At 44.0% G+C, this 20603-nt stretch overlaps 1 protein-coding gene across 1 annotated transcript in view; it reads right to left on the bottom strand.

The window, feature by feature from the left end:
• The window catches only part of LOC115317337, a 61311-nt gene extending 40979 nt beyond the window's left edge, over positions 1–20332 (bottom strand). Inside the window, exons 1-3 of the mRNA XM_029976966.2 lie at positions 20234–20332; positions 16190–16353; positions 15021–15088 (exon numbers count right to left, since the gene is read on the bottom strand). Coding sequence (XP_029832826.2) covers positions 15021–15088; positions 16190–16353; positions 20234–20332 — 331 coding nt within the window. The remainder of the gene's footprint in view (positions 1–15020; positions 15089–16189; positions 16354–20233) is intronic.
• Between the last annotated feature and the right edge of the window lie 271 nt (positions 20333–20603).

Here is a 20603-nt window from a genome sequence, read left to right as displayed (position 1 = left end):
TATTAACGTGATCCATTATTTATCTTGAACAGAAAACAATCACAAAATTAAAAGTATTTTGGGAAGTGAAAGCTAATATATCCTTTGATGGTCAGTATTTACATGGAAGTTCAGTGACTGGCCGGCATCGGCGCTTTGCTGTTCAAACTGGCGAGCCCCGTCACGAAAGATCCGTTTACTGAACGGCATCGTTTTCTTTTTTTTGCCTTTTTCACTATGCAGTCAAGTCATTGAGATTCTGACGAACTGCGGCAATTCATGAATAACGAGTGGAAATGTTTCCGTTGATCAATCTTTCCTAAATGACGGCTGACGCTAGGGTACTTTATCCCAGTCTGACGTGTTTTATCGCGAAAACGTAAGAAAAAACAATGCGGTGAAGAAAATTTGCTGCCCAGGATTTGAGAATATAACCGCCTACGCCACGAAAAATAAATTTCACAACGCCGAGCATTACTTTTTTCAGGAAGGTAGTTTAATTTGATGTACTATTCTTAAGGTCCGGTGGTATACACACGTGTTTGGCTCTGATAAAATATAAAAACGGTATAACGGAGCAAAAAAATGAAAAAAAAAACTGGCGTTATTGAGCACTCGCTTTCAGTTGCAAAAACAATAATAAACATTACTTCCCAGAGACTAGAAACGTAAGAGATGTGTTTGCGCTACGAAATTGAGTGTGGAAATATGCTATTTCAGGCAGGAATCAACTGTTTTCTGTGGTAGTTACGAGTATCTAACAGAGATATTTCAAATGTTCCCATAGACACACGATATCTGGCTCTTTCATAGCTTATGTTATACGACATACCGTACCAGAGGAACGCGAATATAAAAACTTTTTTTAACGCAAAAAAGCGAGAAACACCACAGCGTTGTGGATGTTCACAATGCCGGGTTTGTGAACGTAACCCTTCGAGGCTACGCAAAAATAATTGTTACGACGCCCAACGTTACCATTTCTGAAAGCTAGTTTAATTATCCGTGCTGTACTTGAATCTCAGGAATGAAAACGTGTCTAGGCCTAATAAAAAAGTAAAACTGCGGAGCGCAACCTGTATAAATAAATCCTGGCAGCATGGGGGGGATAGCACTGATCTACCAGAACAAATTAAATACTACTTTCCGGAAGTCAGAATATTAAGAGATGTGCTTAATATGTAGCGCGCTATCAGCTCAGTTGAATTCCTGTCTTAAAATGGCGGTATTTTTGATTCAATAGCGGGTGAAGATGGCCGCTTTCAGAAAAACTTCGGCTGCATCACTGTGGCAGTTTTACCACTTACACATTTTCCCATTTTGCTTGCAATATGCTCATTATTATTACATTGCTTTCTTCTTTGAAAGGACTTGTGCTGTTTGCCTACGGTTATGAATTATTCCAGCAAAACAAGAGGGCCACGGTTTCTGCATTGCAACGGTTCAAACTTTGGCTCGCTCTTTTTATTTTTCACCTTCTACGTGATTATTACCCTAAAGAACGGTGCCAACGAATGCAAAAACATAGAAAATATTTACAATAATAAAAACTAATACAAAAAGGTGATAAAAAGATTTAATATAATAAAAACTACTACAAAAAAGAGAGAAAAAATATTTAAAATAATAAAAACTAATACAAAAGGTAAAAAAATTACATATAAAAACTAATACAAAAAGCACGACATGAAAAAGTGCCCACCGAGGTTCGAACCTAAGACCGCACGTGTTTTCTAACAAACTGCGCTACACGCACCGGATTAGTCTGGTGTGTTTTCTATAAATATACATGTTTGTTAAATTCGTTTCGAAACATTGTAGACTTAGTTCCGTATTGAATATTTCGCTAAGTGTTCAGGACTTATGCATAATATTATGGCAATATTGACGTGCGCAATAATTTTTTATTATTGTGTCTTTTATAAGTTTTGTAATGCGGTTTGCTTATCCTTTTATTTGAAACGTTTGGAAGATACGAAAACAATCTCATAGAATCAACAGCCATGTTTCGCACGGTTTGCCGCGCGTGTCGGCCATGTGCGTTTGAACAGTTTGAATGCCTGCGTTCACGACCGGCTAACGGTTAAATTTCCCGATTAGTCGTGATGCGTAGAGTAGGCCTTAGCTTCAAACGTGTCCTAAAAAGACAGAAGCGACTGTGAGACCTGGAATTACGTCAACAGCCAAGATCATGGCACGGGATCCGATGTAAGTTTGTTTCTTTGTTCGTTAGGGCTAGCTTATTTCCTGCGTTCAGAAGGCTTGTTGTTGTCTGCAGATCGCTTGCTTTTACCAGTATTATTAATTGCGAGCGAATGGTGTTACGCGAGGCTGTTTTTCTTTTTTCCCCGATGCAGAGACTGTACTCGCTCAAGGTCCATCAGTAGTGGCGGAACTCTTTGGAAGACGGAGGGTGGGGGGGGGGGGGGGGGGGTTGATTGCCTCCCTCTGCCGTATTGTTTACTGGTAAACTAGAATGGTCTGGAAGCGCGCGGTGCGGTGCCCCTCCTTCGCCGACGCCATTGCGTGCAAAGAGCTGGACCCGACAAAAGCGACGATTGATTGATCGAGCAAGCCCGTAGCTTCCACCGCCCAGTCGTCTCCAAACGATTTCATTTTCACGATTCGTAATCAGAAAAGAATTGCCAAAAATTGATGCCGCAATGAATTCACCCCATGGTTATTAATGCATAGCATACCACTTTCGATCGCAAAAGATTGTGCCCGCGAAATAAGTTTTGACACCGGCCCTTATACCTCGCGAAATGTCGAGCTCTAAATATCATTTGCTGTACACGTGTTTTCTATGCTCCAACGCACGTGCAACGAATTTCACACCTCCAGAAACACTCGGGCTGCTTTAAATGTTGAAGCATTTACTTTTTTCATACTGCTGTTTTTTTAGAGGATATCAAGTATTAATTACAAGCTTCTAGGGAAATTTACAAGCATGTCCTGAATTCAGGTAGTGTCCCGCCAATTTTCGGTATCTATATTTTGTTGAGTGTAAGTACATAGTGTTAGACATACCTCATCATATCCCTGATTATTCGTTTGGTACTGACTTTAGCGAATGGTGTAAGTTGTAATTGTTTTAGTTGTTGCATGATTGTAGTAAGGTGGTGAGCTGGTACTAATTGAACATCTTGAAAAATAGTTCGCAAAAAATCAAGGAGACAGGGAGAGTAACACTTAGACCGCATGCGAGCACAAACTGAACTCGCATAAATCAGAGAAGGGAGAAGTAAAAATGTGGTAGGGCTCGAGCACAGGCCCAAGTGGAACGCGCTGATTTACCTGTTAGCAAGAGCCGATTAAAAAAAAAAAAAGAAAAAACAATTTTCATGTTAGTGAAGGTAACAAATGGATGGCTAGTACATAAATAGATCTCAATTCTTCTCTTAAATCTACGATGGTTTGTCACCTATTTATGCACTGTTTAGATCCTTAGGAAAAATGTGAATAATTAGCAGATACTATAAAAACATAGAAGAGAATTATTTTAGGCTTTTATTATTCGTAGTATGGGCGACCAATTTCTCCGCACATCCGTCTGTTACCTGAGCTGCCGAGGAAATTGTTTTTACATTATTATGCATATGGGTGAATTAGCGCGGCCCACTTGGACCTGTTTGAACATTTGCTAAAGCTCCTAACGCATTCTTTTTTTTTTCTCTCTAATTTTTGTGTGTTGGGAGTGTGCACTGGTATGTAGTATATGTATTCCTCTCCTTTATTCTTTGTTTTTTGTGTGCTATATTTCAAGATGTTCAGTCAGAATGAACTCACCACCTTACAGCATGGGAAGGCTGTTGCTAATTCTAGAGTGTCTGTAAAACAATCTACCTGACATCTTTTCCTCACGCCCCGGTTCCTGAAGCTCGCATTCTTCGAGTACAGCCTTTCTCATTTCTCTAATCCTCTTACTTATTTTCTTTTGTGTTCAATAGATCGAGTTGCGAATGTGCACCAGTCTGTGTCCTATGTGTTACTGTACTTTTGTCCTTGTCTTTTTGTGCACCTTTTTCAAGTTGGTCCCTGATATTTTTTTATCATATATTCTAATCTGTGTTTTCATCTTTATACTTACTGCAGCCTTTCCCAATGAGAGGTTTGTATTCACTTTCGCCATCTTGATGTGAGCGACCTGAGACGACACGAAATGAAAGTCTTCCCTGCTGAAGCCCTGGCTTGATGGAAGACTGCCAAGGCTGTTCATGGTAAGGTGCTCTATATATTGAGAAATGTAATAGCAACGTATTGCTGCTAGGATTACTTTTAACACAGACTGTATTTATGGGCTGGCCTTTAGCAATTCTGTTGCCGCTCACGTGGAATGAAAGCCTTGAGGGAAATTGCGCATTTCATTCGTAAGCGGAATGCTGAGCTTACAACAGAAGTGCGTTGCATTTGCTTGCGTTGGGGATCGGTGGCCGACTGGGCTAGCGCACATCAGCTCGGAGCACGTGGAACAAAAGCGTCCGCTGCAGAACCCATGGATCCTGGGTTCAATCCCCACCCCTGCCCATTTCGATCTAGATAAGCATCGTACCGGCATGCGGTCGTGTATCACTACTGCGTGGTGCAGGTTGAAGATTCCAGGCTAGCAGTCATACTGCACTGGCTAAATTGCTCATCTACAGCGAGCAACTCGTCGCAACTTTCAAATGGCTCACCAACTACACGCTGCATAAATATCCTCAGAACCCGAACAGAAGTGCGCCACTACTTGCATCCAGTATTGCTGTGTGTTCTATCTTGTTAGTAGCAACACACAAACGCGAACATACGGCGGCAGTGGTGAAAAGCACCACTTTTGCCGGTCGCCACCGCGCCCATTGGTTTTCGGAGAAGTTTGCAGTGTTAGTTTTTGTGGTATTTGGTCATATATCGCATATGGACACAACCAGGGCACTGTACCTACAACTCAGCACTTGCAAGACTTGCGTGAATACACCCTGTAGGTGCTCGCACTTTCAGTCATTTTAATGTCGCAGAAATTATAGAATGGATGCTTGGGCGAGTTGATGAACCCTATTCTACGGTGACAGCGCAGAGAAACATTCGCACACCAGATACTCAGGAAGACAAGCACACGCGCTGCACTTACAACTCCCGTCTATTCGACTACTTCGTTCTTCTCTTCAGCGTCTAGATTGACTTTTCAGATCGTGATAAGGAGCATAGCACAAAATACAAGGAAAAAGAAGCAAAGAACGAAAAACAAAAAAAAAAGAAACTGAGAAAAAACGAAAATAGGAGGCCCTTACAAGTCATCCCTCCCCCTCAATGCTCTCCTTAAGATAGAAATTAGAGCTTTTTGGTCGACAACACAATAGAAGGACTATTTACACACTTGTTCTTCAGATGCTCTATTCTTTGTGCTTCCATTATTTCTCTTGGCAATGGGTCTCAACTCTTAACTATAACGGAACAATTTTCAAAATGTGCTACACAACCACAATCCGGAGAGTGGGTTCCCAAATGTCCAGTGGCGACTCGGTGGGTATTATAAAAATGATCCTTTAAACAATCATTCAAACACCTGCCAGCCTGGTCTACATAACTAGTGTGGTCAGAAGTATGTAGGCCACACTGGCAGGTGTTTGAATGATCGTTTATGGGAGTATTTTTATAATAACCACCGGGTCGTCGCTGTACATTTGGGAATCTGCTGTCAAGATTGTGGTGGCGTAGCACATTTTGAAAATTGTTTTATAATGGATAGATTTGAATTAATATGTAGATTAATAGATATATAAAAATAATGAAAGCGCAAAGAATAGAGCATCTGAAGGACAAGTGTGTAAGTAGTCCTTCTATAGCGCTTTCAACCAAAGAGCTTCAATTTCTATCTAAACAATAGCGGTGAGGAAGAAGGATGATTCGTAAGGGTTTTCTTTTTCGTGTTTTTCTTTTGTCTTGTCTTTCGCTTTTTTTCCTTGTATTTTGTGCTACTTCTTCTGCTTATCACGTTCTGGAAAGTCAATCCGGACGTTGAAGAGAAGAAAGAAGTAGTTGAATACACAACAGCTATAAGTTGAGCGCGTGTGCTTGTCTTTCCGTGTATCTGGTGTGCGATTGTTTCCCTGCACTGTCTCCCTAGAATATGCAAATATGAATAATTACATTGGCATATTTGTCATGCCAAAGCCTGTCACACTTATTCCGAACTCTTATCTCCACGAGATCACAATACCATCGTTTCTGTTGTAGTGGCACTGCGGACTCTATACTTCTTTTGCTTCAGTCTTTGTAAGCGGGACTCTCTAATCCGATTCTACTCATCTATGGTGTACTAGATAGCAACATATTTGCAGAGCTAGTCTTCGGTTTTTTTAGTTACATCGAACTATATTTCAGCCTTTAAGTTATTTCTTATTTGGCATGTAAATTTACAAGCTTATCTAGATTGAAGGCAACAAATATTTTGCCACCACTCATGGTACGCGTTTGAAGTATATTGCGTTAACATAGTTGACCCAACCTGATTTTTATTTGTCAGTGCCTCTAGCGATTTGTGCATGCTAGGATTGCTTTTGCTTGTTTGTTTCACATACTTTACAGCACATTTTTCGCCTTTCTACTCAGTGCAGCCCACGCCAAACAGAAGCTAGCATCGACTAGGCCGAAGTTCAGGTTCATGGCAGTCTGCAAAGGTTGTTGATGGGTAAGCTGCCTTATATATACAGCTGTGAAAGAGCAGCTTGTCTTGGGTGACAATTTGAAATTCATTTTTATGTTTTAGAAAGTGAAATTTGCATGGGCATACTTGCAACGTGAAACCTTACCAAGCCTGTTCTGAACTTTCGTTCTCTTAAGATTTCGATACAGCCATTTATGCTGCACACACACTAGCTACTTCGGCCAGCTAGAGACTTGATCCATATGAAGGTAAACAGGTGAATATCAACTGCTCAGTTCCGATCGTGGTGACGTTCTCTCCTTATCAGACGACTTACTACACTTGGTTCGCAAAGCATTTGAAAAGAAGAGCAAGTCAGCTGCTGCACGATGCTCCCATTACTGAGCAGTCGACGATTGCTTGTTCACTTTCGTATAGTTCGCGAGTGTACTTCAAGCTCGGCAAGTCTGACACTTATCTGATTCAGCCTAGCAGTGGTGTGCTCAGCGGAATGTGTAGAGCTAGTTGACTTGTGTACAGACAGTGGCTGTGCGATATAACACAAACCCAATTGGGAACTTTAATGCAATCTTGTGTAGTCCCATTGATGTTATGATTATGATTAGACAGCATTTTATAGCGCAAAGATTAAAAAAACGCAATGTAATCGCTTTTTTTCAGACGGCGTGTGCGACCTCCAAGCTTGTGTTCGTACGTTCTGTGCGGTGAAACGCCCTGTATAAGCAAAATTAGAGAATCATCGAGCTATATGCTGCAAGGAGTGAAAACAGCAGTCTGGCCGCATTCTCCCCTCTTCTGTACACTGTGCAAATGCAGATGGACAGACTTTGGATGCTTTGCATTTAAAGGCCCCACATAAAGCACACTGCTTAATAAGCATCAATTATTGTGAAGTGTCTGCGGATTTGGCTGTTCAGCAAAATGCGGGCCAAATCGTTTGTGTCAAATCTTTACATCGCCCCAAAAAGAAAGTCTCGTGTTGTCCTAGGCCAAAGGCCTATTTAGAAAAATTATTGCAAAACAATGTAGCTAATAATGTGTATGTGTGCTGATTTTTTTTCTTCCAATTACAGCATACACGGAGGGCATCTCTAAGGAGAAGGGGTGGGATTATGTAGAGAAGCTAGTGCTTCTCTTTATGGGTACAGAGCAGTCCGAAGTAAGGTCTGAATGGAAAGAGCACCACCAAGTTTCGCCTGGTTCTGAACAGCCACAAAATGAACAGAATTCAGAAGAATAGTATTATGAAGGACCTAGGCAGGTAGCCACACGTTTTGAGTTGGGAATGACATTTGAATATGATCACAAATATTCCTGCTTTGCTCAAGGTCGCCTAGTTTACACACCATATTTGTGATGTTTAGCACAGCAGGAATATTTTTTTTATCATACTTAAACCTCATTGTTCATTGAATAAATGTGACTGTCTATGTAAGTCCTTCGTATTTTTATTCTTTTTATATGTGCGTTCATTATCTCATGTTTTTCTCGTGATTTAGTCCGTGTTTTTGTTACTTATGTGTTCACCATTTATTTATTTTTCCTTTATTAAGTTTACGTCAAAGATATGATGCCCTCGTCATTTTTTAGTCCGGGAAATGGTGATGACCTCGTCGTGTTCAAGGAGCAGTAATGAACTTTCCATCTCGTATTGCTTCCGGCGAACAATGGTGCTTTGAGCGTGCGTGTGTGCGATGTATTGATCACAAGGGATGATTACGGGACCGAACGGAAAAACAAGACCGGCGAGGAGCGACTGGGGGACTTTGAACATCGCACGGTGCAAGGAAGGACTTCAACGACGAGGCTAGCAAGCAAGCCCTTGTCAAAACTGATGTGTACGACCGGAGAGTTGAATCAGGACTTGACGCTGCGAGTAAGAATCAACGACTTTGGAACTTTCGTATAGTTTACAGCTTAATTCTGCCTTCCTTTTGTTTTATTTTAATAGGTGTTTGTATGCTATTACATTTTTAGTTCATTTAATGGTTGTCCGTGTGATACTACGATTTTTTTTCTTGAACGGCGGAAGTGCTTGTTTGCAGTTTTGGCGCTTTTACGTATAAAACATTTTTGCGCTCGTGATTTAGTTCGTGTTTTTGTTACTTATGTGTTCATATTTTATTTATTTTTTTCTTTTATTAGGTTTTAGTTAAAGATATGATGCACTCGTCATTTTCTAGTCCGGGAAACGGTGGTGACCTCGTCGTGTTTAGGAGCAGTAATGAACTTTGCATCTTGTATTGCTTCTGGCGAACAATGGTGTTTTTGTGCGTGTGTGTGTGCGATGTGTCGATCACAAGGGATGATTTCGGGACCGAACGGAAAAACAAGACCAGCGAGGAGCAACTGGGGGACTTTGAACATCGCATGGTGCAAAGAAGGACTTCAGCGACGAGGCTAGAAAGCAAGCCCATGTCAAAACTGAGGTGTTCGACCGGAGAGTTGAATCAGGACTTGACCCTGTGAGTAAGAATCAACGACTTTGAAACTTTCGTATAGTTTACAGCTTAATTGTGCCCTCCTTTTGTTTTATTTTAATAGGTGTCTGTGTGCTATTACATTTTTATTTTATTTTAATGGTTGTCCGTGTGATATTACGATTTTTTTTCTTGAACGGCGGAAGTGCTTGTTTGCAGTTTTGGCGCTTTTATGTATAAAACTTTTTTTGCAAACCATATTCTCTATGCTCCCTCGACAACCAATCCCGCCAAAGGACTGCGATTTTCCGACGTCGAATGACATGTTTCCTAACTAGCGATCGCCTGCATTTTATCTTTGTAGCATACATATTTGTCGGAATTACAAATTTCGAACCAGGCCAGTAAAGATTGGTCAGTGGCCTATTCTGTCGATGTATCTACGTAAACACGTTTGGCCGTGCGGGATAGCAGTTAAATGTATATTTTGTGGATATTCATAGAAATGCATTATATGATCCCTTGTCTGGACCTGAAAGTATGGTACCTGCCCCATGGCAATAATTTTAATGTGATGCTAGAAGGAGCATCACATGAAAATTGCTTTATACGGGGTGGGTACCCCATTTTCCAGGCCCAAACACGGGATCATATAAAGCAGTCTATACATGGTATATGAGGAATTGGACAGATATGGCTACATCCATCCAGATACGGTCTGATTATGCATATGTGTCATATCTGCCCAATTCCTTATATATCCATATCTGTGTTTTTTATTAGAAGTCTAGATATGACATTTTTGTAAGGGATGGCCTGCAGCATCAGCTGCAGTGCATCGGAAGGTGGAACACCAGGTATGTCACTATTAAACTTTTTCTATTATATTCCGGTGTTACCTGATACGGTTTAATATACGGTTAGACCCACTCCGGTGAAGCTCTACGGATTGGCCAGATGCGGTTCAACTTCCGCTTCGACCAATTACGGTTGGGTTTCCGGACTGGGCATTTCCGGTTCATTTTACGGTTGCTAGAAATCCGGTTTGCTTAGGGGCCCATATGACGGTTTGAAATTCCGGATTCATTCCTGTTTATTTTTAAACCGTTTTTTTTATGCAGGGTAAACAGAGAGGGCCGTGAGAGAAGGGGAAGGGGGGATGCTTTAGTGTGCCAGGCTGGCGGAGAGAAAGCCAGAGTGCAGAGAACACATGTGGTTGACGGGGATACTGGCGGGGAGAAAGGTGGCAGTGGCAGTGGAGTACCTGTGGACGGGTTCAGACAGCAGGGAGACAAACATCGAGCTAATCAGGTGCATTGAAAAAGACTATCACAACATTGGGAGACCTACCATTATGGTAGGCGACTTCAACGCACACCTAGAGGAGTTCGATGGGAGAACAGACTGTAATAGAAAGCTGCTGCAGGACATGGCGGAACACCTGGACATGGTAATCGTCAACGCACAAGATAAATGCATAGGGAAGACGGCATGGACGGCCAGAGGGATGACCTCTACAGTTGAATATTGCCTGGTGTGCCCAGACCTGCATGAAAAACTGAACTACATGGAGATAGACGAGGAAGGCGACAAGAGCTTGGGAAGTGATCACAACAGAATGCTGATCACTTTCGGAGGAAACCAACGGAAAATAAAGTCAGCGAACCTATGAAACAACACCACATAACGCAAGCAGAAGCACAAATCATTGCACAGAAACTCAAGGAAGAGGTGGAAACCAGGCAGGTGGAGACGTACAGGAACCTCATGCGGTGGTGGAAAGACCACCTGGAAAAACTAAAACGACCGACATGAAGGAAGAGGAGGAGAAAACGATGGTGGGATGTGGAGGTGAGGGAGGCCATTACAAGAAGGCAACTGGCAAACAGAACTCTGCGTGGGACCATCAGGAAACGAAAGGAGCAGAAAAAAGCCCCCCTACAGAACGATTCAAGAGAGTGGAGGGAGTACCAGAGCAGGAAAATAAAGGGAGACAGCTTTGATTCAAAGAAAAACGGCCAAGGTAGGTAAGAGATTTCTGGAAGAACTGAGAAAGGCAGGACGTGAGGCCCCACTGACGTTCTTGCGACATGTACAGGGCCAAACAGGCCGACCCAAGGACGATGCTGTAATCAAAGACGATGCGACGGGAAAGGAGCTGGATCCTCGAGAGACCAACCGGTACATTGGAAGGTGGATTGGGGACATGTTTACAGGGGACAGCCGACAAATGGACAGTCAGAAGGAGAGACGGAGGACGAACTGCAGGAGCAACCGAGCGGAGGGGAAATCACGGAGAGGGAGTTAGAGTGCAGTCAAGAGGATGGGAGGAACCACAGCCACTGGAATGGACGGAATCCCAATGAGGCTGGTGAAGGAGCTGGGGCCAGAGACAAGAGCACTGCTGCGCGAGATCCTCAACCAGATCCATAAGGAGGGATGGGTGACGGTGGAGTGGCAAACCTCAAGACTCCAACTCATCTACAAGGGAAAAGGACAAAAGTCAACGCTGGGCAACTACCGCCCCATAGCTCTACAGTACTTTACCGCGTGTTCACAGAGATAAAACGAGACCGACTGGAGACATGGGCAGAGGCAGAAGGAGTCCTGGGAGAGCTACAGAACGGTTTCCGGTGGGGGAGACACCTTGAGGACAATTTATTCGTGCGGACGCGGGCCATAGAGATCGCCCAGAAAGAGAGGCGTCCACTTAACCCCTGTTTCCTCGACATCAGCCGGGCCTACGACTTGGTCGACCATGAGAATCTGTGGAGGCAGCTAGCAAAGCGGGGGCTCGGAGGGGAGTGTATGAACCTGCTGAAGGAAATTTACAAGGAGACGACTGTGGTGGCACAGTGGCAAGAAGAGATGACTCATCCAGTAGCCATCACCAAGAGTCTAAAAAAGGAATGCCCACTGTCGCCAATGCTGTTTATGCTCTACATAGAAGGCTTCGAAAAGTGACTGCAGGACTGCGCCGAGGGCTTCACCCTGGAATATACGGAGACGGGAACCAGTGGGGAGGAAAAAAATCTAAGCTAGTCTATGCCGCCGAAATCGTCCTGATGGCGGACTCTTTGGAGGGCCTGTAGGCCTTTATGAATGAGTGCAACACAATGGGGACGGCACTGGGGCTGAGTTTCAGTGCTAAGAAGTTGGCATTGATGTGCTTCGGCGACAGAGGACACACCGAGCCAGATGACCTGAAAATCCAAGGGGAACAACTACCGTGGCTGTCAGAATACAAGTACCTGGGAATTCACGTCCAGGAGGGTCACAACTACCTCGAAGACCATGAGACAAGGCTCCAGGCTAAGAGCAGGAGGTCCAAGGGGATATCGACTGCCAGAGCCCTCCGAGGTTACAACCGCTTCGAGATCTACGGGGCTGTGTGGAAGATGGCGGCTGTGTCGGGCCTCACTTTTGGAAACGGAGCCCTGTGTCTGTCGTCCCGCACGCGTGAGCGCCTAGAGGTGCGCCAGAGAGAAGTGGGACGGGCGGCACGGGGAGCCAGCCGAGGAACACCTAACGTGGCAGTGTAGGGGCACATGGGGTGGTCCAGCTTCGATGCCAGAGAGGCCCGGGCCAAGCTGGGCTTTGAACGACGCCTCTGCCAAATGCAGGATGGGCGGTGGGCAAGACAGGCTTTCAAGCACATCCCCCTCAAGAGCCTCTCTACCAGGTGGGTGCGACCGACACGCCAGCTGGCCCTCCGGTATCGGATAAACAGCCCTCTCCTCTATTCGACTCAAGAGCAACAGCTGGAAAACGTCCGCACAAGAGTCATCGAGAGCGAGACTCAACGGTGGGCGGAGAAGGCAGGGCAGAAGCCGGCACTTGCCCTGTGCGCCAGGGAAAAAAGTGAAAGTCGTTTACCACTCCCTGTAACGCCGAATTGGAGCGCAGCTCTTGAAGAGGAGGAGGGGAGGGTACTGAGGGCCACGTGGTCTCGGGGGGGGGTCACGTGACCCCCCACGGGGGGGGTCCCCCGTGACCCCACGTGACCTTGGTGGGGTCACGTGGGGGCAAACACGTGCCCCCTCAGAGGTCACGTGACCCCCCGGGTCACGTGACCAAAATTTTTTCGCTAGATTTAGCGGGGAAATTTTTTTCGCTAGATTTAGCAGGGAAAGTTTTTCGCTAGATTTAGCGGGGAAATTTTTTTCGCTAGATTTAGCGGGGAAAGTTTTCCGTTAGATTTAGCGGGGAAATTTTTTCCGCTAGATTTAACGGGGAAATTTTTCTGCTAGATTTAGCGTATAATATTTTCCGCTAGATTTAGCGGGAAAATTTTTTCGCTAGATTTAGCGGGGAAATATTTTCCGCTAGATTTAGCGGGGAAAGTTTTCCGCTAGTTTAGCGGGGAAATTTTTTCCGCTAGATTTTGCGGGGAAGTTTTCCGCTAGATTTAGCGGGGAAATTTTCCGCTAATTTGACGGGGAAATTTTTCCGCTAGATTTAGCGGGGAATTTTTTTTCGCTAGATTGAGCGGGGAAGTTTTCCGCTAGATTTAGCGGGGAAATTTTTTTCGCTAGATTTAGCGGGGAAAGTTTTCCGCTAGATTTAGCGGGGAAATGTTTTTCGCTAGATTTAGCGGGGAAATTTTTCTGCTAGATTTAGCGGAGAAATTTTTCCGCTAGTTTAGCGGGGAAATTTTTTCCGCTAATTTAGCGGGGAAAGCTTTCCGCTAGATTTAGCGGGGAAATTTTTTCCGCTAATTTGACGGGGAAATTTTTCCGCTACATTTAGGGGGAAATTTTTTTCCGCTAGATTTAGCGGGGAAATTTTTTCTGCTAGATTTAGCGGGGAAATTTTTTCCGCTAGATTTAGCGGGGAAATTTTTCCGCTAGATTTAGCGGGGAAATTTTTCCGCTAGATATAGCGGGGAAATTTTTTTCGCTAGATTTAGCGGGGAAATTTTCCGCTAGATTTAGCGGGGAAATTTTTTCCGCTAGATTTAGCGGGGAAATTTTTCCGCTAGATTTAGCGGGGAAATTTTTTTCGCTAGATTTAGCGGGGAAATTTTCCGCTAGATTTATCGGGGAAATTTTCCGCTAGATTTAGCGGGAAAATTTAACGGCGACGGCGACGGCGACGCCGCTCAAGCCGGAAACGGGCGCCTAAGAGCTGCGCTCTAAAACAGGAAGTGAGGAAGGTAGAATTCATGGACACCGGCAGGAGCAGTGGACTTCTGTTGGACGCCCGGGGAGGCATGCTGCGAACGCGAGTGTTTCGAGCCAAGTACACAGACATCGTCGTGCGATGCACCCTGTGCACACAGGAGGCTGAAGAAACGCTGCAGCACGCCATCCTGGAGTGCGCGAGCCTGCAGCCGGAGGTGCCGTGCAGCGGAGACATGGCGGTGGCGTTGGGCTTCCGGGAGATCGACGAGGAGGGCAACGACGGCGCCGACACCACTGTGGGCAGGTGCCCCCGGCCCACACCGGTGGTGGAATGGACAAAAAGAAGATAGGACCACCGGTGAAAGAAAAACCAAGAAGAAAATAGCAGATAATTTTGGCTAGATCCAGTACGCGGGGATCCCCCGTTACAAAAGGATTAGCCGCATATCCAAATCCAAATCCAAATTGTTACTACGTTGGGGACCTTGCTACGAGATCAGTGGTCAACAAGGATCGAACGTGTTTTCTGGAGCTCGAAGGTGAGTAAATTTGTTTTTAATGCGAAAGCATTAACTGTCACATGGAGCGAGCCGACGTCATCAGCCTCGAGACCGCGGCAAACGTTACCTTAAATCGTTTCTCCAAGTGAAGCCGGCACCGAGCTATGAAACCACGCGAAAAACCTATCCAAATGGCACCTACTTTTCCCGATCCCAAAGGAGCGGTGTAAAGCTAATGAATTTCGGCTTCGGTTCCATCGGTTGGCGCGCGTCGACGAGGCACCATTGGCAGCTGCGCGTCAGTTTCAATGACTGCCACCTCCAGAATCATACGTTTCATTGCGTCACTCACCTCTGCTCCACCGTTCAGTGACAACGTCGCACTTCCTGGTTCGTCTGTATGTGATCTTCATACGTTGCCTATATGCCGTATAGAGTGTAAAAAAGAGTTACAAAGTCCGATACTAACAACACCTTCTCTTGCTTCCGCCGCGCTAGAGCAGAATACGTTCCTGGAGCTTTTTCCCCAAGTATGGTACGGAGTAATCAGCTGCTAGCGAATCAAAAATGTTTCACCTAACGGTTTTAACGACGGCACGAGGCACTTCATCCTAAAAACAAACTTAAGGGTTTTACGTGCCAAATTAACGAAGGCGACTCTGAACAAAGGACATCTGGAGCGCCCCAGCGGACAACTGAGGATTCATTTCTACCCTGGGCATCCTTTGACGTTTCAACCTAAGTCACGGTTACACGGCGCCTTCTGCGCAACGGCACCTGTCGAATGGCAAGCCCGCTGGCCGGCATTCGAACCCGCCACCTAGGAGGATCCGCAGGCCTGTGCGTTGCCCCTGAGACACTCAGGTGGCTGCGCTCCATCAATAACAGCCCCTGTCATTGCTCTTTTGGGAGGTGAATATTACAAACATCCTGGTCTAAACAAAGCTGCGTTGATATATATACAACCACTCTGGAATTTGTTCGGAAAAATCTTCTGGGATAAAAAAAAATAACTTTCGGATACGGTATTCTAGATCAGTGGTGCTTAATCATCAATGTTTCGCGGACCCCTTGTGGATCAGCCGAGATAATAGAGGACTCCGTTCGTGGTGAAGGGAGGTGAAAAGTAGAGGTTAAATATAATAATGATTGAATAAATGGATATAACTAAGGACTAGTGTGAAGTAGTCTTCTCGTAATGACATACACACGAGAAAATTCGTCCGAAATCTGAAACATTTCTTCTCGATCTAAAAAAAAAAAAAAAAAATCAACCTTTTATTTCCGGGCTTTACTGATGAGGCGCGGACCCCTGGAATGCCTTCCTGGTCCCCAAAGGGTCTGCGGACCCCCATTTGAAAGCCACGGCTCTAAATCAATGGGAGAACTGCACAATATCAATCGCTTCCCTGAAAGTGCGTGTGCGAGAGCCGTTGTGTCTCTTCCAAATCCTGGATAATTAAGCCTACCAAAATAATGTTTTCGACCCTGTCTGCAAGTTAAGGATTGCGACATACTTACGGTTTTAGTCGTGGAGTGTTTATTTCACTTTGCATGCACATTCTTACTACTGTATTGTCTGAACTTATTTTAGTACGCATGACGCAGTCTACTCGGGAATTTCTCTGCTGGTAGGAAGCCCGTGTTGTGTAAATAACGTCTCCCTCTTGAAGAGCTTGAAAAAACTTCGGGAACAAGAACAAAAAGCGGTTGTCAGTAGCCGGATAAACATTATTTTAAACTAAACAAAACTAGACAGAAAACCTTCAGGGTTGACGTTCATTTGGAAAACATAAACACAAATAAAATAGAAATAAACAAAATAAATGGGGGTAAACAAGCTGCAGAGAGTTAAAAACAATAGAGAGTTTTAGGGAACCGTTTTTGCACATCCGATACGGTACGATGGGCCCTCCGGTACGAACTGCGCATGCGCCTGTCTTCTGCGATCTTACTGTAATGCGCTGTTGGAACCGTAAGGCACGACCGGCACTTCCAATGGCCGGCATGGACAGTCTCGCTTCGTTAGCAAAACGGCTATTTCGCTGGCGGAGAGAGCGTGCCGCGGCTCCAAACATGAATAAAATAACTCGTGGCAGTGCCTGGCAGGAGCGCCATGTGTGACAGCAAGTCCATAAAGTTTGAGTCAGCAAACAAAAGGAAGAATAAAGAACAAAACGCAATAGGACTTTTTCGATAGAAATAAATCGGTCTTTAGCGCAGCCAAAAGTTGTCTGCTCGGTAGCTCAGTGGATTGGAGCGCCGATTTCTTGAGCTCGTAGAGGACCGGTAATGGAGAGTTCGAATCCCGGTGGCCCAAAACAACTTTTTTTTTTTTTTTTTTTTTTACATATTGTAAGTTTTTTTTTCTTATACAAACATTGGATGTGCATTTTGAGCACTTACCACCCGTTCTTTACAGCTGCTGTTATGACAGGATTATCTGTAGTGGCACCAGAGTGTGCAACAGCCTTCTGCATCAAGGCTCTGGATACATTTTAGTTTAAAAATGTTGCGTGAATTAAAAATTTCTGTACAAATGCTAATCACATATATCCTATAAAACGAGCCCTTTGAATATTTGGTGATAGTTTTAATAAGTGCACAGCAGTAAAGTTACAGGTTTTCCTTTATGTTTTCTTCGTGGTCGTACCGTACACGGCACAACGATCGGTACGCGGGCGTACGACCGTGATCGTCTGCTACCTGTACCGTAAGAGAGCAACATGAGCGCCGCATCTACCTCCGTCCCTCCGCCTCCTCCTCGCAAGCGATTTAAAGTAGTAGGCAACATCTTTCTACTTCAGGAGCTGCTAGGCGCTACTCCTTTTTCGCTCCAGCACTTTGGAATGACGCAACGTTGAAAAAGAACTTATCGTTGCGAGGAGCGAAGGAACGGATTGACCTCTTCGTAAATAAAAATAGAGATTTAAGACGTACTGAAAGATACGTCATTTCAAAAATATACACACTGTATGGAAAGTAACGAATTCCCAGAGTCCCTTATGAATGTAGAATCCACTAGGGTACTACTAAAAAGGAAATTAAGGAATTGGTGTCAAGCATTTGAGCTGTAGATATCGTAGCCTAACCGTTGGAGATATTTCGTACTTTTATTTCATGGTTGCGTGAGTAGACTTGGCTATAAACACCTATATTTCATGCTCTAAAGTGTTCCTTTTTGTATTTATTTGTGCTGCTAATTTTGTGTTCCTTTCATTTTTTTTCTTTTTTGTGCTGCGGTGTGTTTTTTTTTTTGTAACAACATGTATTATAGTTGGTCGCCTGGCCCCACATACAAACAGAATGCTGCGTTTTTGGGCCAGCTCTTTATTTTGTATGACTTGATCTTAAACTAAAAAGTGAATTAAATTGAAAATTGAATTGAAAATTGAATTGAATTAGCTTTGTACAAGAAAAACGACCGCATCAACTTGAAAAAGTGAGTATATTTTGGTTATTTTTGTATTTTCTTCGAGATTTAATATTTCTAGTTTTATTTGTCCATAGCTTTCTTAATACTCGATCCTGCATTGGGCCTCGAGGGAAAAAGACAGGATCGCCAGCAGACGACTTCGAATGTTGATGATAAGCGCGCGCGAGCGTGTCTTGTGCCAAATCGAGTTTGCTTTCGGCAACGTTTCAGCATATCAGGACGTGGTTGGTGTAAACATCATATTTTTTGATGTAAAACACCGAAGTTTGCCCGCTGAGAACGGATGATTTGTTTGAAAACAAGTTACCATGTACGGTCGAGGCATTATTTTATTCCCCAAGTATATAAATCTGGTAAACTGAAAGAAAAAAAAAACCCAAAATACGCTGGCACATCATTCGTGGTATCCGCACATCATTCCTGGTATCACAACTTTTTTGTTTACTCAAAAGCTACAAGCTACGCCAAGTTGAACGTCCTATGCCTTGCCGCCAACAAGCGCCTTCTCTTAGTGTATCGGTGCTCGGTGGCACCCGAAAGGAATGCGACTGACTCCGTGTCACGGCAAACCAAAAAGAATGTTTATTCCCTCGTGCCCCTGCACAAGTCACGGGCCCCACGGCACGCGCGTGCGTGCCTCGCGTATAGAAAGCGGGAAGTTCAAAAGAGACTCACGCCACACTTAGTGCGCAGACAGTCGTACAAAATCACTTTTTCTAAATTGCTTTCGCTGAATAGAGCCAACTCCCAGGCATGGTCAAAAAGATCGAGCGCCATTGTTGTCGGAAAGCTTGTCTGCTTCTTTAGCAGAAGAACATTTTAGAGCTTCGCCGTGCTAGGGGCGACACGCCGTGGTGCGCCAGTTTTTGTATTACGGAAGCGCATTCATTCCAGTAAAAAAACGAGACGAACTATAAGTAGGTATACTATTTTTTTGGTTCTCTATATATTTAGGGTGCGATCTTTATTTACTTAAGTTTCTGCGATTTGTACGAACAAACGCAAATTTGTCTTTTCTCGATGAGGCGGATGCAGGTTTTCGTTGCCAGGGGGCGCGACCTGTACCGATCGTCTGCTATCGTCTGCAAAACGGTTCCCCCAAAGCCGTTTCAGGGCACACGATCGGTCCACACGCCCGATCCAAGGTATCGATCGTTTTTGTTTATCGATCGTATTTTGTTCCGGTTCCCTAAAACTCTCTAATAAAGAGAAACTCAAGACTGAGGATCCAAGAAGCACCACATACATCGAAGCCTTAGGGTAAGCACGCATTGTAGCTTCGGAAACATCTAGAGTTTGCTAAAACTAAACAAGAGAAATGTTTACAGGTGCAAGGAAGCTAACATAAAAAAACACAAACCACTACCACGAAAAGACAAAAACAAAAAAATGAAAAAATTTACCCGCTTTCCACAACCATAAAACAAGGAACGAACGAACAACAAACACCCAAAGCACTCTCACAAGTAAAAAAAACAAAAAAAAACTGACAGCGACATTTATTTTCATTATCCTATGCTATTTTTCATGAAATTTAGTATATCAGATACGTTATTTTAAATGTTTTTGCGGACAGGGAGTGTAAAACATTAATTACCCACACCGTCCTCTTATCTTCTACAACCTCACTATGCACTAGCAGAGAGTATCAGCGAATAGTAACTGTTGTAGGACACGTATTAGCATGAACTATAGTCGGCGACAAGTTAGGAGTTCAGGGCAAGCTCCTCCCACCTCTTTTCACTTTAGCAGAGCGAACGCTGGACAGGAGGTCACATCCCCTCAAATGCTCGCTCTGCTGAAGACGAAAGAGGTACGAGGAGTTTTCCCCGAACACTTAACATCACACCGACAATATTTAATTCCAAGTTTTGCACGAGTGTTCATTTTAGCGAGACTAGTTGTGGTAATATCCAGTTGCTATGAGGCCTGCTCAGACGCGGGGAGGCACGGAGTGACAAATATCTAGGTTTACAATTATAATTACAAGAAACATATAAGTTCTAAGATATCCTTGCATATTTATATTTGCGTCAGCTTAACAAGTTTTCGCTTGGCTCGAAAACGTGTAATCTGTTCCAAAATGAGTACCTCTTAAAGCCATGCAAATTCGTTTAAAGATTTCGTACCTGAAAGAGCCTCTCTGCTATAGTAGTGCCGAGTGCCCTAGACGGTATTTGCGTCGCTAGAATAGTACATACTGTCACAGCTGAAAAGATACGCAGCATATTTACTCCGGCTAAAATCTGAACGTTTCCTGTAATTTCAGCTTTTTATCTTCGTACTTTTATTCTTTGAAGCCTTACCATGTGACCCCTTACGAACACTGTTATTTTTTTGCTATCTTGTAAGTAAGCATTTTGATCCGACAAAAAATACTTCCGTATGTTTGCTAAACATACTAAACTCAGCACCTTCCTGGGTTTTTGAACTGTTCATTGCTTTCTGTTTTGTATATTTCTTTTTAAGTTTTCAATGCACTGCCATTAGAACATTAAA

Source organism: Ixodes scapularis, unplaced genomic scaffold (genome assembly GCF_016920785.2).
Source record: "Ixodes scapularis isolate PalLabHiFi unplaced genomic scaffold, ASM1692078v2 PGA_scaffold10__122_contigs__length_95168666, whole genome shotgun sequence".
In the NCBI taxonomy this organism is placed as follows: Eukaryota; Metazoa; Arthropoda; class Arachnida; order Ixodida; family Ixodidae; genus Ixodes; species Ixodes scapularis.
The sequence above is the reverse complement of the archived record's forward strand: the minus strand, read 5'-3'. Positions and strand labels throughout refer to the sequence as shown.